Source organism: Betta splendens, chromosome 11, assembly GCF_900634795.4.
Source record: "Betta splendens chromosome 11, fBetSpl5.4, whole genome shotgun sequence".
Classification (NCBI taxonomy): domain Eukaryota; kingdom Metazoa; phylum Chordata; class Actinopteri; order Anabantiformes; family Osphronemidae; genus Betta; species Betta splendens.
Window position 1 is genome coordinate 1,308,114 of NC_040891.2, and position 19,962 is coordinate 1,328,075.

The 19,962-nt window shown below is 41.4% G+C and overlaps 1 protein-coding gene across 1 annotated transcript in view; it reads left to right on the plus strand.

The window, feature by feature from the left end:
* Positions 1-648: 648 nt before the first annotated feature.
* Positions 649-19,962, plus strand: part of nxph1 (neurexophilin 1) — a 35,913-nt gene continuing 16,599 nt past the window's right edge. Inside the window, exon 1 of the mRNA XM_029166792.3 lies at positions 649-1,041. Within this exon, the coding sequence (XP_029022625.1) occupies positions 961-1,041 (81 nt within the window). The 5' untranslated portion in view covers positions 649-960. The remainder of the gene's footprint in view (positions 1,042-19,962) is intronic.

Sequence of the window (19,962 nt, forward strand, 5' to 3'; positions counted from 1 at the left end):
CAGGGAGAAAACATGATTTTGATTTCAAATGGAGCCCTGTTTCAGAAGCTGGGGTTGATTGTCTACGTACACTATAATATGTTGCTGGAAACATTACAAGTTGCATCTCTTTAAAACTGTCCTTAAACATAGCACATCACACAGTTACGGCCAGTGGAGTTTTGAGGAAGACCAACTTCTCTGCTCTTGTACTAAATATTATGGTTGAAGTATCTAGTTTCTCAATGACAAATGTAAAATGAACTGGTCATTTGAACGTCCAGCAGCTGTGGTTTCTCAAAGTCAGACATTTATTTCAGCATTAAACCAACCGGGTCATTTTTATTGTTCTGTATGTACATCAGATCTTGGACATCATAAGAGTTTAGTAAAGCTTCTCTGAGTGAAACAACCCCCTTTATTTTTTCTGTTATGAAGACCCTGACACTCACTCCTGGAAATCCTCCGTTAATAAGTTTATTATTAGCGGAGGGCGCCTAATATGAAATAATGTAAAAACATCCGGAATGTTTAAAAATCATTATTTAATAATACTAACAACTACTAGCGTATGCGGGTGTGAGACACACACACACACACACACACACACACACACACACACACACACACACACACACACACACACACACATTATAAAGCCGAAGCCACGCAGTTCTCTTCAGATCGTAGCGCTCTGCTGCCGCACGCGCTGCCTGGATCTGAAGCCGCTTCAACTATGACCCTGCTCATTCCGTACTTGGATTAACTTTCCAGTAACCTGTCCCCGCCGCGCCGACCTCACCTGGAGCCGCAGCGGCAGCATCCCTGCTCCATCTCCCAGTCTACAGCCTCCGCTCTCTCTGTCGTCATGGGGCGCCTTGTGTTTGCTTTGCCTGGGTTCTTGAGGGGATCGACCGCGCTGTGAGGCGAAATAGCGGCTGGATTTATGTTTCGCACACCCGCCACTACTAACCGAGGGAAATGAATGGAAGTTTGAGCTCCGGGAGGATGCAGGTGACGTGCTGGTGCGCCGTGTTCCTCCTGATTCCTGCACTTTGCCTGGTAAGCACTTGTAGATCAACTCTTATGCTGCTCCAGCACAAGTTCGTTGCATCATATTCAATATTACCAGTTATAAGCTTATTAGAATTATTTAAAGCGCCACATAGATAGACATGACTAAGGGAAGGGTAAAAACGCTTCATCGTTTTATGGACTTAATGTTTTCATGTGTCTGGAAAACTGTGTAAGTTGAAAGACGGTGGCAGGGTCACATGGGGGCGCCAACAAACCAAACGTCGCAGCGGCTGGAGCGTCGCGGTGCTCACTGAGCTGAGGACGGAAACCGGTTCCAGCCTTGTCCGAAACATATTCGTTTTACATTTGGGGACTCGTTAATTACGCAGACACGCGTGTACACGTTTTTCGTCGTGACTTTTCTGGCCGATGCCCCCCAAAAAACAGCCTTCAGTCAAACCTCACAGTAATAACCTGTTTCTGTTTGTTAAGAAAAATCAGGTATTTATAGACTTTTTATTCATCCCTAACTTGTGAGGTTACGCGTGTTGTTATTCAGTTATATTATTTAAGACAAAAAAGCAACAAAAGGCCATAACGAATTCTATGTAAAGAGAACATAAAACGGAAATATTTAAAAATGTTTCAACTGTCTGTTTCATATAAACAAACTATTTATATATTATTAATTTCTGTGTATTTGATTTAGAGACAAAAATATTTAAACTTTAATTTACTTTCAGTGATTCATTTTTCAATAGGTTAGAGCATAACTAACAAGTGTAAACACTTTCAACTGCTTTATATATGAAAAAAAACAGAGTATCGTATTTCATTAACGTTAATATATAACACTGTGAACGTTTTGTAACCACCAAATCACTTATTTGCGTTTTTCATATATCTAAAAATTAACATAGTCAGGAAAACACACATTGACGTTGATCTCTTCAAATTACTGTATTTTTTAAGAGATTCCCTAAGCTTGATTATTTGTTTAATGCCTCAATAAGGAGCTCAACATCTGGCCCCAAAACAAGGATATATTTAAATGAACATTTGTCATCAACAACAACTTTTAAGGCTCACAATTTTGCCAAATATTTCCTGGGATTTCTCTTATCAAACTCATTTCTGAAGGCATCACTAACGATCAACAATCTACTGCATTTATGCTGAATATGGAAAGGTGCATGGAGAAAATTCGCTCCCACAGCGAAGCCTGTCCGGTGCTTGATTTGTGTTCAATTGTCCATCTGCCAAACAGCGCACTCTCAAAGCCACCGCGCAAGATAAAGCCGGCTTATTGTGCAGCCGCTAACAGTCAACCTTATCTAGCGCCGCTGGGATTAGAGCTGAACTTTGATGGTTTTATTTCGTGTTTAAGGCTCGTGTCTCTTCTTAAGCCTCTTGTCTGGGAACCGCGCCGTGACCCTGATAGCAAAGGTAAACTGCTACACAGATGGAAGGCGGAACGCGAGCATTTCATCATTATAATAGGACTTATTGATGCATTTTTGGGTGGAGTTTATTTTAATTTCAAGTCTTCGGATTTTATACAGGAACTTACACTACACATGTCACAACTGTTTTGTTGATGCATATTTCTTAGCTGTAATTTCTATTTATTTGTTTATCCGTTCGTGAACCCTGCAGCGTTGAGTTCTTCCATTACAGTAAACGAACCCACCTCCCTATCCTGATAGTGTTTGTCTGATAATGTAGGAAACAATTGTTTAAATGTGCCATTAAAACTATTGTTCTGTAGACACACAGCGGTTAACTTCTACATGTATGGCGGATATATTAGCATAAACGATTTATTAAACAGCTTAATTTGTGCTGCTTTTTGTCCAAAGTTTTATTCATATATATTTATTATGTAATGTAACTCACTTATACCCCTCTTTTCATCATCGTACCTATATTTTGTGGCTACTGGGATAATAATCCTGTACCCCCACCCTTTTTTATTCTCCATGGGCGTAACAGATGCTCTTATCCCACTGGCAGCAGTCACATTAAACTATGATTATCAAGCAGTTCAAATGGACCCTGCAGTGTCAAGGAGTCTGCACAGTGGGGTGGAAGAAAAAACCCCACTGAGACATTACAACACAACTCACACAGTGTGAACTCACCCCATCCTACCTTTCGCACCCAGGCCAGTTCCTCTACATCTCCTCAGTCCACGAATCACATAATTAGCTTATATTAATAAAGAAGCAATATGTTTTCACCTAAAGCTGAAACCAGCAGTGGGCTGCTGTTACTTCAATTGCATAGTAAAGGCTCTTACCCAAATGGTCCATGCTGTGCGTTATATTTCAGAGACGCACACCAACAGCTTTTACACTGACTGCATCTGAAAATGCTGAAGCGGATGTCAGCTGTAGTAACGCTTATTATTACAGTCTATAAATGTAGGAAAGATGTGTGTTGAGCTGGAGTTGACATTATCACAATTATATTTTTGATTAAGCAATGAGAGACATGTTACGACTATTAAAATAAAAAAAAAGCAGGATACATTTAAATACAAAGCAGCCAAATGTGACTCCTGGGGAGCTGGAACCTGAGAATGTGTTCCAGGTTACTATATCTAAACACAGAATATCATTTGAACAGTGACAACCAAAGACATCGCAGTGTAACAGTGATCAGACTGATGAAATTGAACTGTCACCGTGACTTTTTAGTATTAAGTGTAACCTTTGTGATCCTATGAGAACTGGGCTGCCTGTCTGATCACATCCCTTTTCCTCAGATGACTGCACATACTCACAAACAACCAAAAGTTAAAAAAAAACAAAACAAAAAAAAACCCCAATTTGTTGTTGTGGTTACTTCCTTCCGCTTTGAATGTTATTACCATTAACATATGGACGTGATCAGTATATATCAACCCATAGGTATAGGCCAATAGGTGCCTGCTCTACCTACTCGCTAACAGATAGCAGCTAGCTAAGTTGCTATGCTCAGCAGCTTCGTATGTTATTGTGGTTAAGGTTAGGCTGAGGTATCGGGTGGGGAGGTTAAGGTTAGGGTTAGCTAACACAATACAGCTAGCTAGTGGCTAAGTTATGATTGCTAATATAATCAAAATTAAAAACAGTCGATCCTCCCGTCTGACAACAACAGCTCAACAGCGCCACTACTGACTCAGTTGGTTTAATCATCCGAGCTGTGATCTACCTCAAGAATTCATGAAGACAATCGACTCCACCTACACATCGCTGCCAGCATACGTACAGTATGGGCTGATAACCACTGATAATGAACCATTGAATGACGTGATAACGTCTTAAGCTGCGTGTTATTTTAACATTGTCTGTCCTCAAAAGTTTCAGACATGGGTACAGTGAGCTTGCTACGACTTTCTGGTGGTATTTATTTGATATTTTCCCTGAAAAATAAGCAGAAATTTTCACTTTGCAGCTGAAGTGACATTGGTGCGAGTGCATGCGGTGATTAATGACCACAGCCTCTCTGCATTTACTTATGTTCTATTCCAGATTTTCAATCACATCTACAGTTCAGAGGTTACAGCTGAAGCTTATTACTTGTTCTCAGAAAATCTAGTCTAATGATCCAGGCTTGATCCTGAAAAAAGCTTTACCTCCTTTCACTCCCGTTTGGCATGGACCAATCATTTTATGGTGAAGTGTGTGGCATCTTGAAGCACTTTGAAGCTGTCCAGGGGAAAAAGTGTCTGTGAAGAAAGGAAAAGATTAGATAAACTAGTTTAACCCGCTTTAAATCTCCAGGTTCTCTTTGACTGCAAAGTCTGCATAATCCCTGGTCAATCACAGCTGAAGTACCCCGGAGTCTGGAGAGCAGATCTCTCCAAACGCTGTATTTTGTCATTACCTCAAGACAACAACAGAGAGGGAGGAAAGGGAGGCCACACACACAGAGCGTGGTCAACAAAACAGTGAGGTGTGTTTTAGACAGACATCATTGACATGTGCAGCATACAGATCGGTGAAAACCTGGTGTGAAATGGTGCAAGAAATCAAATAAAGGTTAAGCCGGCTGAGGAGGATGCCCTTTAAAGTCCCAACCAGATGTTTCAGGTAAAATGGATCAGCCTCCAATCACCACCTACCTTCTGCTTAGAGGACAAACACAGAGCTCACAGGCCTGTTTTTATATTGTGGTGTAACAGCTGCAGTCCAGTCCTAGGTCAATCATTCACGGCCACAGCAGCAAAAACATTTTGTACCAGTCAAACTAATAAATTCACAATCCAACCAATCAGTTACAGTGAAAAATGCAGATGTTTAATTTTTTTGATGCAACTAGTTTCTATTTGTTTTGTGAAGAGGTTCCAAAAACTGCACTAAGGGTTAAGAATTATATTATTTGCACCAATCTTGCCTGCATGTCACTTAACCAGATGCAGAACAAATAAGCTTACAGACAGGCAGGAATAAAGAAAATGCCCAGGACACAATGAAGCAGCATATAATACTTGGGTGGATTGGATTACATCAGCTTAGACACATTGTCTTCGTGCTCAAACTCTACTCTGACAGTCCAAAGAGGGGGGTCAATGGTACAGTAGCTGCAGCGCTGCCTGGCATGTGGCTGGGATGGGCACTGGGTGGCCACACTCAAAAAAAAAAATCAGGCATTTCAATTACGTAAATTTTCCAATGTAATGAATGAATGCAATGTGAATATAATATAATATTTTATATAATAATTAAAAGGTATAATATGTAAGGTTGATTGGTTATATTATTTATGAAAATTGTAAACATAATTTAAAATTATAGTTAATACTTTATTGCTATTTTTTAAACAATAAAGTACCAACTCCTTCAATGCTGTCACAGGTAATGCTTAAGTGGTTCAGTTGGTAAAGCTAAAGTCTGAAAAACAGAAAGTTGTCAATTCAATCCCAGTTTGCTTCATCAGAAAACAAAGTACTGTACCAAAGGGATAAGTTGTCTGTCTTTTCTTTTTTCATGTAGATAATTCCCATAACCATAAACTGATGAAATAGTTAACGTTAATGTGAAATTTCTCATTACATGTACATCAGGTATTTGAACAAAACACAAGATTTACAGTATGTGTAAAATTGCATTAATTTAATTTATTCTAATTGCATAGCCCTGCTGACCAACCTGTTTTATAGATTTCAAGTAAAGGTTATTTCATTTGACAATGACAATTGTCAAATGACAATATAAGGGCAAGCATGAGTGGGTGCGTCTACATGCTACATGTAAATTAGTGCAGAGTTTTAGCTCCAACCTACAACTAAATGACCCCAGTTTTAGGTGGATCCAACTACTTTAGTGGTTGGGGTGAGTGTGTCCATGTATGTTGTGCAGTTGGTGTATGGGTGTGGTCCATCCTCAGCTCAGGGGAGCACAGTCCTGCTCATGTGTGGCCTCTTCTTGCTCCCCCTAGTGATTCCATTATTTGCAGGCCCATCACTGTCTCACAGGGGGTGGCTGGACTGGGTCTGAAGGAGTGTAGCAACCAGGCCCCACTTGTCGCTTCGGATTGTTCATACACATGCATTTACATATTTTGGTGGATGATTTTGTTTTGCTGTCTCACTAACGTGAAAGTAGAACCCCTCTATTCATACTGTATAGAACCATATCAAAAAAGAATCACCATTCAAAGTAATTTTATAGTCATACAAATGTACAGTATTATGTTGGGACCAAATTGCCTTTGAGCAAGCACCGGGTAAGCATAGCGACCTCCAGTAGAACAGAACGAGGCAACAACCTTATCAGATGAACTGCATCCGGACAACATGTACACTCCAAAAAATGATTCTTGTCTCTAATAAAACATATTTATAATTTTTCAAGTATTGTATACATGAGAATAGTATTTCATACAATTATGTTTTAATATAATCAATAATTAATAATAAATAAACATAATGAAAATGTGCTCAAACATAACTATATGTAAAAAAAATAAAAAATAAAAAAATAAAATCTGGTTGGTCAGTAGGGTTATGCGATAAATATCATAACTCAAGAATAAAGGATTACATCCAATAAATGCAACTTTACACACAAACCTTATGTTATGTTTAAATATCTTATATCTTAAATCTTAAATATCTTAAATATCACCAATTTCATATTAACTGTTTCATCAGTTTGTACACTGTGCTGATGCATTGAGAAATTATAATTTCTACTCCCCAAGTAGCATATTCAACAACCCGGCAAACTTTCAGCTCCTGTGAAGTTTTTGTCCAGCTGCTTTCAAACATTTAAAATTGTTTTAAAGCATGAAATTATAAAACAAATTCCTAAAATAAATACTGAGAATTGCATTACAAATCACAAATTCAGCTTTTTCAGTTTGGGCTGCATCGTTCTGGCTCCTGTAAAATTTCAAACACCTGTTACTTAATAAAATCAGCATCTTAGCATTCACTGAAATAGCCTTTTCACGTCTAATTAAAGTGTTCCTACTGTAAATCAGTACAGTCTCGTCGTTTCTGCTCAGAGAAATGGGAAAATCCCCAAAAGACCCTTATGTGTTAAAGGGACTGTTAAAAGGAATTTAAAAATATATTATAAATGTAATGTAAATATAATTTATAATATAATATGTACTGATAACACATTTAATGTAACTGCAGGGCAGAATGGAATGTAAGTTAAATTAATGAATGATTGAATGAATGAATGACTGAATGAATGAAAGAATAAATGAATGAATGAATGAATGAACGTTTTCCCTAGATGGTTGTGGTCACAGGGAGGGCTGTGTGTCTGCGTATGACAGCTGTCAGTCACGGGTCAAGTGAGATAAGAAGGGGTTTCCATTTTTGCCTTATCACATGCTCTCTGTAACACTTCTCTGTCTACTTTGGTTATCACAGACTTTCTATTTGCTACTTTCTCCTCAAAATCATATGAATGACTATTTTTGTCCAGCTGAACCTTGACTTCACACATTCCCTTGCGTTCTGTCAAATCACAGATAGTCCTCTGTATTGTTAGCAATTTCCCTGACGTTACAATTTCCTTCTCATTACAATTCCATGAATCCTTTTTTAACACTATCATGAAAAGCTTTTTGTTCAAATGGACATTATAAATAATCTCACTGCACATCAACTAATGTGTGTCTACTTGGTTTGGTTCAGGACACAAATACAGCTTTCATAAATCAGTTAAAAATTAAATTACTTGCTTTGCATTAGATAAATAAGATTAGATAGTTTGTTTGTTCAAAATTTAAATTACTAAATAGTTTGGACTGCCATAAAACATAGAAACCGTGAACTGTGTTAAATTTTAGTACAATAATGAATAATAATAATTCAATCAATGTTCACTAGGTATGTAATTAGCTTTATTTTTAGAGCTTGACTAAATGCACACTGGTGGTGCTTCACAGTGAGCAAAACAATTGTCTTTACTCAGATACTCTAAAAGCAGAACTCAAAGAAAGTTTACTTATAACTAATAATGATGGGATGTTAAGACAGAAAAAATCCTTATTGTCATTATGCATTATGAACACAGTAATAAACACTAACAAGCAATAAATAAACAATAATCAATAAATAGAGTGACTACCAACAATTGCAAGCAGTAAATAAATAGAAATGAGGGAAAGAGTTATGTGCAAACAATATGTACAATGAATTTCAGTAACATGTAGTTTCTGATCCTTCTTAGTCCCTGTACCATCTATGACCCAGTGGCTGGGATGTGCAGTATCACAGCTAGCCTTTTTCTTAGGACATTTATTCATTATCTATATTCAAAAAAAGTAACCACAGGTCTGAAAAACATTTTCCATAGTTATGTTTTACAAAAAGCTTTAAAACTAAATATTCCATCCATCCATCCATCCATTTTCATCCACTTATCCGGGGCCGGGTCGCGAGGGCAGCAGTCTGAGCAGAGAGTTCCAGACTCCCCTCTCCTGGACACTTCCTCCAGCTCTTCCGGTGGGACCCCAAGACGTTCCCAGGCCAACCGAGAGACGTAGTCTCTCCAGCGAGTCCTGGGTCTTCCTTGGGGCCTCCTACCGGTGGGACATGCCCGGAACACCTCCCCAGGGAGGCGTCCAGGAGGCATCCGAACCAGATGCCCGAGCCACCTCAACTGGCTCCTCTCGATGTGGAGGAGCAGCGACTCTACTCCGAGCTCCTCCCGGGTGACAGAGCTCCTCACCTTATCTCTAAGGGAGTGCCCAGCCACCCTGCGGAGGAAGCTCATTTCAGCCGCTTGTATCCGTGACCTTGCCCTTTCGGTCATGACCCAAAGCTCATGACCATAGGTCATGGTAGGAACGTAGACTGACTGGTAAACTGAGAGCTTTGCCTTTTGGCTCAGCTCCCTCTTCACCACGACGGACCGATACACCGACCGCACCGATCCGTCTGTCAAACTCACGCTCCTTCCTTCCCTCACTCGTGAACAAGACCCCAAGATACTTAAACTCCTCCGCTTGGGGCAGGAACTCTCCTCCAACCTGGAGAGAGCAAACCACCTTTTTCCGGTCGAGAACCATGGCCTCAGATTTGGAGGAACTGATTCTCATCCCAGCCGCTTCACACTCAGCTGCAAACCGCACCAGCACACGCACATCTGTCCATAAAAATTATGAATAGAACCGTTGACAAAGGGCAGCCCTGCCGAAGTCCAATATGCACCGGTAACAGGTCTGACTTATTGCTGGCAATGCAAACCAAGCTCCTGCTCCGGTTGTACAGAGACCGAACAGCCCTTAGCAAAGGGCCCTGGACTCCATACTCCTGGGGCACCCCCCACAGGATGTCACGAGGGACGCGGTCGAATGCCTTCTCCAGATCCACAAAGCACATGTAGACTGGTTGGGCAAACTCCCACAAACCCTCAAGCACCCTGCTGAGGGTATAAAGCTGGTCCAGCGTTCCACGACCAGGCCGAAAACCACATTGTTCCTCCTGTATCCGAGGTTCGACTATCGGCCGAATTCTCCTCTCCAGTACCCTGGCATAGACTTTCCCAGGGAGGCTGAGAAGTGTGATCCCCCTATAGTTGGAACACACTCTCCTGTCCCCCTTTTTATGAAGAGGGACAACCACCCCGGTTGTCCAGTCCAAAGGAACTGTCCCCCTCGTCCATGCAATGTTGCAGAGGCGTGTCACCCAAGACAGCCCCACAACATCCAGAGACTTGAGGTACTCAGGACGGATCTCATCCACCCCCGCTGCTCTGCCACCGAGGAGCTCACTAACTACCTCTGTGACCTGGGTGATGGGCGAGTCCGCCTCTGAGTCCCCTGCCTCTGCTTCCTCAGCAGAAGTCATGTCCTCCTTCCACCGTCCAATAACATCCCCAGTTGAGGTCAACAGCTCCCCACCTCCACTGAAAACAGAGTTGGTAAAGGACTGCTTCCCCCTCCTGAGGCGCCGAACGGTTTGCCAAAATCTCTTTGAGGCCGAACGATAGTCCTCCTCCATGACCTCCCCGAACTCCTCCCAGGCCCGAGTTTTTGCCTCCGCAATAACCTTACACACGTACACACACACACACACACACACACACACACACACACACACACACACACACACACACACACACACACACACACACACACACATATATATATACATATATATGTATGTATTTCTGGACTGAGATTTCGGATGTTTTTCCAGGGATCTGTTGTACCCACTCCTCCAGTTTGGGGGTCACAGCCGCCAGTGCTCCGATCACCACAGGCACCACTGTGGCCTTCTCCTTCCAAGCCTTCTCCAGTTCTTCTCTGAGCCCTTGGTATTTCTCTAGTTTCTCATGTTCCTTTTTCCTGATGTTGCCATCGCTTGGTATTGCCGCATCCACCACTACGGCTTTCCTCTGCTCTTTGTCCACCACCACAATGTCTGGTTGGTTCGCCATTACCATTCTGTCTGTCTGTATCTGGAAGTCCCACAGGATCTTGGCTCGCTCGTTCTCTACCACCTTGGGAGGTCTTTCCCACTTTGACCTTGGGGTTTCCAGTCCATACTCCGCGCAGATGTTTCTGTATACTATGCCAGCCACTTGGTTATGGCGTTCCATGTATGTTTTCCCTGCCAGCATCTTACACCCTGCAGTTATGTGCTGGACCGTCTCAGGGGCCTCTTTGTACAGCCTACACCTTGGTGTAGTAGGTCTGTATGGCTCTGGTGCTCAGGGCCTGCTCCAGTGCAGCCAGGATGAGTGCCTCTGTGCTGTCCTTCAGCCCAGCCCTTTCAAGCCATTGGTAGGAATTGTTGAGATCAGCCACTTCAGTCATGTTCTGGTGTTACATCCCTTGAAAGGGCTTGTCCTCAAATGATGGTTTCTCTTCCAGTATCATATTCTGTTCTCCACTGCCTGAGACATTCACTCAGCACGTCATCTGTCTGAGCCTTATCCTTGATGTACTTATGGATCTTGGATGTTTCATCCTGGATAGTGGCTGTCACGCTCACTAGTCCTCAGCCTCCTTCTTTGCGGCTAGCGTACAGTCTCAGGGTGCTGGATTTGGGGTGGAACCCTCCATGCATGGTGAGGAGCTTTTGTGTCTTAACATCTGTGGTCTGTATCTCTTCCTTTGGCCACCTTATTATTCCTGCAGGGTATCTGATCACTGGCAGGGCATAGCTGTTTATTGCCCGGGATTTGTTCTTGCCATTGAGCTGGCTTCTTAGGACTTGCCTTACTCGTTGGAGGTATTTGGCTGTTGCCGCATTCCATGTTGCCTGTTCAAGGTTGCCGTTCGCCTGTGGTATTCCAAGGTACTTGTAACTGTCCTCAATGTCTGCTATTGTTCCTTCTGGGAGTGAGACCCCTTCTGTGTGGATAACCTTGCCTCTATTTGTCACCATCCTCCCACATTTCTCGAGTCTGAATGACATCCCAATGTCCGAGCTGTAGATCCTGGTGGTGTGGATGGTGTGGTGGTGAGTCGATGTCTCGCTTACTCTTGGCGTACAGCTTGATGTCATCCATGTAGAGGAGGTGACTTATGGTGGCCCCGTTCCGGAGTCGGTATCCATAGCCAGTCTTGTTTATTATTTGGCTGAGAGGGTTCAGACCTATGCAGGACAGCAGTGGGGACAGTGCATCTCCTTGGGCAAGTGGCTTCCCATTGGCTTCAAGGGTGGTTCTCCACAACCTGATTGAGTTTGCAATGAAGGCCCTTAGAGTTCTATTGATGTTGTACAGCTCCAAGAATTCAGTGATCCATGTGTGTGGCATTGAGTCATAGGCTTTCTTGTAGTCTATCCAGGCTGTGCACAGGTTGGTGTGTCACACTCTGCAGTCTTGGGTCGCTGTTCTGTCTATCAGGAGTTGGTGTTTGGCTCCTCTGGTATCCTTACCAATGCCCTTCTGTGCATCGCTCATGTATTGACCCATGTGCCCACTTATCTTAGCTGCGATGATGCCTGACATGAGCTTCCATGTTGTGGAGAGACAGGTTATTGGCCGGTAGTTGGATGGGACTGTACCCTTTGAGGGATCCTTCATTATCAGGATTGTTCGCCCTTTGGTTAGCCATTCAGGGTGAGTCCCATCCCTTAGCAGCTAGTTCATTTGTGTTGCCAGGCGCTCATGGACTGCAGTGAGCTTCTTTAGCCAGTAGGCGTGGATCATGTCAGAGCCGGGTGCTGTCCAGTTTTTCATACCCTCTCTCTGTTGGATGTCTGCCACTGTGATAGTCACTGGATTCTGTTCAGGGAGGTTGCTGTGGTCTTCCCTCAGATCCAATCTGACTGGTTGCTTATGATTAGTCAATGAGACTATATTACTGTTTAGGAATTACCTGCACATGCTTCCTCAAATGCTCCAACTTTTCCAAATTAAAATACAGCTACTTCATCTGCATCTAATCTACTACAATCTAATGTTTTCACAACTTTCAACCATTCTTTCAGCTCTTGAACTCTATTTACCTATTCTGATACGTTCAACTTTATTTCTTTGAATTCAGCAATCCTTTAAATACTTCCTTCATTTTAGCAAATTTTAAATTCAACTGCCCTCATAAGCTTCAGCTCTGTTTAAATAACACCCAGTTCTGTTCAGATACATTCATCTGTACTTTATGTACTTTCAGATACGTTTTAAATGTTTCAGCTATTTTCAGCAAATCTTCAGCAATACATTCAGCGTGGAAGCATTCACTCTTGTGCATTTTTATATGGAAATCCTTTTTCAGTGTTAGCATTGATATTTCCTTTCTACGTCCCTTCTGTGATCGACGGTACCTAACTCCCCTCACATGCTTTGATCTACAGACACTGGTTAATGTAGCCCTGTAAGCTAATACCAGGAGATACTTTGGCTAAGTGATTAAAGTCGTTGACACTGAAACCTTGAGTCTCAGGTTCAATTGCCAGTTAAGGCGACAGCAAAATAGCAAACCAAATTCTATACAAGATAACAAACCTGTAAGACTCTTTGTAAATTGGTGCAAGTAATTAATAATCCTGGGGTGGCTATCTGACTCAATAGTGACTCAATAGTGTCTCTCTCAGATGTTTAGGTCCAACAATAAGAATCTCGGTTTTATCTGGGTTTAGTTGAAGGAAGATTTGGCACATCCAGGATTTGATGTCTTTTAAACAACCCTGAATTTTGACTAGTTGTTCTGTTTCATTTGGTTCCAAGGACATATATAGCTGAGTATCATCTGCGTAAAAATGAAAATTAATAGAATGCTTTCTAATAATCTCACCTAGAGGAGACATGTATAGGCTAAACAGAATTGGACCCAGCACAGAACCCTGTGGTACTCCATAGCTAATCCTTGTGCATGTGGAGAATTCATCATTAACATGATCAAACTGGAATCTGTTCAACAAATAGGATTTAAACCATCCCAATGCTATTCCTTTAATCCCGATTCTATGTTCTAGTGTCTGTAATAGAATGTTATGATCAATTGTATCAAATGCAGCACTAAGATCTAACAGGACAAGGACAGAAACTAGACCATTGTCTGAAGCTAATAGAAGATCATTAGTGACTCTAACCAGAGCTGTTTCTGTGCTATGATGTTTTCTAAATCCTGACTGAAAATCTTCGTACAGGTTATTCCCACTCAGGTTATCAGTTTAGCCATGATTTGTTCAAGAATCTTGGAAATAAAGGGTAAATTTGAAATGGGCCTATAGTTGGCTAGTTCTTCAGGGTCCAGGGTTGGTTTTTTCAATAGAGGTTTGACCACTGACACCTTAAAAGCCTGTGGTACATAGCCTAAATGTAAAGATTGGTTGATTTGATTTAATATGGACGAGCTGATTAAAGGTAGAACTTCTTTGAGTAATCTGGTTGGAATTGGGTCTAAAAGACAAGTGGACGACTTGGATGAGTTGATTACTGATGTTAACTCCATATGAGTTATGGGGAAGAAGCTGTCTAGATAAGACAGAGGATGAATTTGTGATGGTTCTAGTTGATGGATCTAGACAGTGCTTTCTGTCATTTGGAAGAAGTCGCTGCTGAATGTCTTTTCTAATGGTGATCATTTTATTAGTAAAGTAGTTCATAAAGTGATTGCTGCTGAGATTTAAGGGAATAGCAGACTCTGTCAGGTTTTGGCAGAGATTGGACCCACATGCACAGCGACGAGGTGACAGAAAGATGGTAAAGTTCAAGGGTTTAATGCAGTTTTCGTAGTCACAGACAGTTCAGGTCATGCACGGATAAACACGGGATTGAAGTACAGGAGGAGCAGGCGTGGTCGGTTCCAATAGCGATCGTGGGTCAAAACCAGAGGACTCAGATTTCCAGGTTTGAATCGGCAGGCTAAGGCAGTTCCAGTAGTTCAGCAACAGAGACAACGGGTTTACAGTACCGGTCAGTACCGGTCGGGATCAGACGAGAAGCGGTAATCAGGAACATGGTCACAGAAACAGGTCGGCAACAGGGTAAGCTGAAAGAGAGAATGCTGGAAAGTGAATTCATGGATTCATGGATCTGGCAACAGATCGTTGGGTACTGGTGGTGGTTAGGTACACAGGTGAGTGATGACTGATTCAAGACAGGTGTGTGTAATGAAAACCGGAAGTAAGGCTGGAGCTAACGTGATGAGGCTAGAAACCGGAAATGCTACACAATAAAACAGGATGTGAACACAGGGACCTGACAGACTCAACACAGCTATGACTCTTTGTCAGCCTGGCTACAGTGCTGAAAAGAAACCTGGGGTTGTTTTTGTTTTCCTCAATTAAGGAAGAATAATATGTTTTTCTGCGATGGACTGGCGACCCGTCCAGGGTGTACCCTGCCTCTCGCCCGTAGCCAGCTGGGATAGGCTCCAGCACCCCCGTGACCCCGCACTAGGGAGTAAGCGGTTAAGAAAATGGATGGATGGATAATATGTTTTTCTAGCAGCACAAAGTGCTTTTTTATATTTTATTAGACTGTCCTTCCATGCAATGCAGTTTACATTTATTTTGTTGGAACGCCACTGTCTTTCTAGTTGTCTAGTCCTTTGCTTTAGGCTGCGGATCTTTGAGTTATACCACGGAGCTAACCTCTAATTCACTGTCATCTTCTTCAGAGGAGCCACTGTGTCTAACATTGTACGTAGAGAAGCTGCAGCATCATCTACAAGACAGTCAACCTGTTCATAAGGATTAAGGTGACTGTTTTCCTCTGTGTATCTACAAGACATTGAGGCAAAAGATGATGGAATCATCTGCTTGAATCTGGCATCTGCTATAGTAAGATTTCTTTCCAGCTGCTGTAAGGTCAATTATGCTAAATTAAAAAGTTAAATGGTCAGATAACAGAGGGTTTTGGGGAAGAACTATTAAATCAATTTCAACTCCATATGTCATGACAAGATGAGAACGACTTGTTGTCTCGTTTTCCCAGCTTTTACTCTGGTGGGGAAATCAAACTGTTAGAACGTACACGAACCCGATACACCCGACAGTACTTAAACACGAGAACATACTGTATAAAGACAGAACGTCACATCACAGTCTCCTTCAGACGGTGACGCCACTTCCCTAATTCTCTCATTTTCTCTCATTCTCTCATTCATCAATTGCACACATTAAGAGAAGAGACACACAGTGTGTTTCCAAATGTTAACGGTTATACTGGATGAAAATGAAAATAACTCCTTCTGCTCTGTAGAATAAACTACTTTGACCACTTTTAAGGTGTGTGTGAGAACAGTTAAACCAGTAAGATATAGCCAATGTCCTTTAAACGGAAGCTCCAACATTAATGTCTTTACCGGAATGACAATAATCACAATTTGTGCAGAAAAACAAACTTTTATTACACAGACAGCACAGTGGATTTGGAACTCGCTCTGCGCCGTAAACACAGCGTCTGATGTTTATTCAGTCGCTAAAGCAAACTTCACATCCCTTCCCCCTAACAGTATTGGCACAAAGAAATTAACATGTTGTCACCACTCGGTCAATAGGTGAAAAATAGTTTAGCTCCGAGACAAAGAAAAAAAATTGGGCAGCATGATCAGCTGCACCTACGTAGGCTGTGAGACGCCAAAACCTTTCACTTCACTTTTTTTAAATGCCCTTCTTATGGTATTTCACACCAGTCTGGCAGACTACCACTGCTAACTTGTAGATGATATTATATAATAAAAATAAATAAATTGTATTAAACTCTCTCTATGGTATGCCAGAACGCCAGGACTCAGCAGATCTCCGTCTCATTAATGCAGCAAGTTGTTTGTTCTGCATATATTGATTCTGCATGAGTAATAAAGACTGTTTTACACTTATTTAGCCGAAGACAAAACTCGAGGAATCGGACAATTCACTCAGCTGCACCTAGTCTGTGGAATGCTCTCCCAGAGCACATGAGAACGCCACAGACTGTGGACGCTTCGTAAAACGTATTTAGTTACCAGAGCTGAGTCGCTCAGATTTATTTGCGACATCTTATTCTCCCATAGGAATAATGTCATAATAAAATTGAACGCTGTATGTGAGAGCGCGCACTCGGCATAAGCATACAGTACAACTGCTTATTTCGGTTTTGAACTGCCATAACTTGGAAATACTACTATACTAAATACTACAATCGTCTGCTAAATAATACAGGCAGCCAGCCCTATTAGTAATTTGTTATTATCTTGTAGGCCAAAATATAAAAATGAGATAACAACGCTGATTGTTCAGTAATTACAACTTCTGCTTCCACTTCGAGATTCGAGATTCACCTCCCTACAGCATGTTCATTCAACAGTATTTCTTTTTAAATTCAGGCAGTCATAAAACAAAAACACTGGTAGATGCTGTCATGGATCAGAACAGTGAAGGACCCAAATGCACAGCACAACACGCAGATATGGTTTGTGGAGGTTTAATGCAGGCAACGGTACATACAGAGGACAGGCGAAGGCAGTCAGATTCCAGACAAAGTTGAGTTAACAAAGCAGAGTCCAAAAACAGTACTGACAGGGGGCAGGAAAGGCAGGGTCAAAAACACGATCAGAACTGGTACACAGCAGGACTTACTTGATATGAATGCTGGAACGTAGACGCACGGATATGAGCTAACAATCTGGCAACTGGGCTATGGTTGAGACGGTGCTTAAATACAAGACAAAGGTGAGTAATGACTGATAGAAAACAGCTGGTGAGATCATATGAGTGGAAAGTAAAGCTAAACTACTGTAGACATGACAAGACAAAACCAGAAATATCAATATTATCAATCTTATCATCAATGTTATCAATATCATGGGTGAATATATTATGAATTATTGTTGCATGCTGAGTTGTTATTCTACTTGGCTTGTAATTTTGGGTATAAACTACATACTGTACAGTGTGTTAATAAACTCTGTTCCTGTGTACTTATTAGAATTAACAGATCTATATTGAAGTAACCACATATGAACATTATATGAGCATGTCCAGTAATTTACTTCGATTCAGTCATTAAAATTTTCAGTGCTGGCTCCAGGTGCCCTATATATGTAACTTATTAAAACATTTTTCTTTTTTTCTATAAGTATTTCTACTGTCACACATTCCAGCAGATTGTCCACTACTGTTGACATTTTGTCCACTCTTATAACGCAGGTTTTTACCTATGTACAAGGCCAAACCAACTCCTGTCTTTGTTTCTCTGTTTATACATTCCAAGTCATAACCATCAAGATCAAAATCCATTCCCCCTACATTATTAATCCAAGTTTCCGAAATAGCAATTATGTTAAAAGAGTCTGTAAGACTGCCAAGATAATGTTTAATACTCTAAAAGTTTCCATATAGACTTTTGCTATTAAAGTCTATTATTAATAATTTGTTTTCAGTCTTGACATTACTGTTAAACTGCTCATCCATTCAAAATTTCAAAATTCAAATTCAAAAGTTGATTCATGATCAGTGTCTCCATATGTATTCAGTTCTATTTCCAGTCCATCATAATCTATGATCCTCTATAACAAATCACTTTTCTCACTCTGTGCGTGGGTCATGCTTGTTGTTGGTTTCCCTATGCTCATCTGCTATCACAGATATCAGTATATCTTTATACCTGTGTACTCATTCATACCACCGAGGGTCCAGCCTCTCTATACTCTCATTGCCTCGGTGTGCTGGTCCAGGCTCCGAGGTCAAGTCACCAATCTGTCATACAGCAGGAACGCAATGTATCTCCTTTCCCTGGCCTCCCTTAGCTTTGGCATCGGCTTCCCTCTCTTATTCATAGTCTTCATTTGTGTAGCTGTTACAGTATATCCTTTCAGCTTCTTTGCTTGTTGCAGTATGTGAGCCTTATCTTTTTCTTTCATCAGCTTTACCACCACCGCCCTCAGTCCACGATCAGAAGGTTTCCCAACTCTGTGAGACCGCTCCATCTCAATATCATGTTGAATTTACATTTTATCCTTTAGTATTTTCTTCATCTTACTCTCCGATTCCGTCTAGCTTTCTCCAGCTGTCTCATTGATTCCCTTGAAAATCTCATTTTTTTTTTGCTTGGACTGTGCTTCCAAATACTATTTTATCTGTTATGGTTAACAGACTATTACAAGTATTGTAAACATCAGCCATCATTTCCCTTGTTCTTTCTGCTCTCCCATGGCTGCTTTGATTCCATCCACATCAACCTGGATAAACTGCAGAAACTTGTCAGGTCGTCCAGTCTGTTATTATTTGACTCCATGAGTAGTTGGACGAAGCCTTTGAAGTTTTCTGTTGTTGGTTCAATAGTGCGGTGTACATCTGCTTTTGCTGTTACAACAGCAACTTCACTCGTTCCTCGGAAACATACTCCTCCTCTACCTCTTCCTCTTCAGCTATCTCTTCTGTTTTCTTGGGTGGAGGCACAGCTGGTGCTCTTCTCCTTCTTGGTGTCATTCTAGTTGGTGAAAAAGACAGCGCCAATGCAAGCATCAGGATGGAGCAGAGAGAAAATAGTCTGTACTCCTCAAAGTTGTCCTTGGCTTGACACGTGTTAGAGGATATGTTAGAGGTGTCCGTTCTTGGAGCATGACGTGGCGAGACCAACGCAGACAGTGCACATCCAGCTACTGACCCTAGGGTTCCAGTCATGGGACCACAGGATGATGTGGCAGATGTCAACAGAAAACATTTTAATTTCATAAATGTACTGTATAAATAATCTGTGATGCGCAAATGCAACTACTGTACAATCAGCAACATTATTGCAAGGTGCCTGGTTTAATGATGCTCTATTCTTTTTACTTAACAGCGTGATTGGGAACAGATTTAAAGCTTTTACATAAATAATTTAATGACCCTAATATTAATTCCTCTTGCGCATAAAACCTGTGCACCATTTTTTTTTATTTCCGCTACTATGCGAATGTGACATGTGACACAGAGAGAGGGAGGGTGAAGAAAACAGAGGAACTCAATGTATTAAGGCAATCCAATCAGCATACAGTATATGAAGATCTTCCATCACAAAGTGATGAGTAGAGCTTTCCAATACACTTGGTCCAGCAGGTGACAAGAAGAGACCCAGTAACACTGTCACT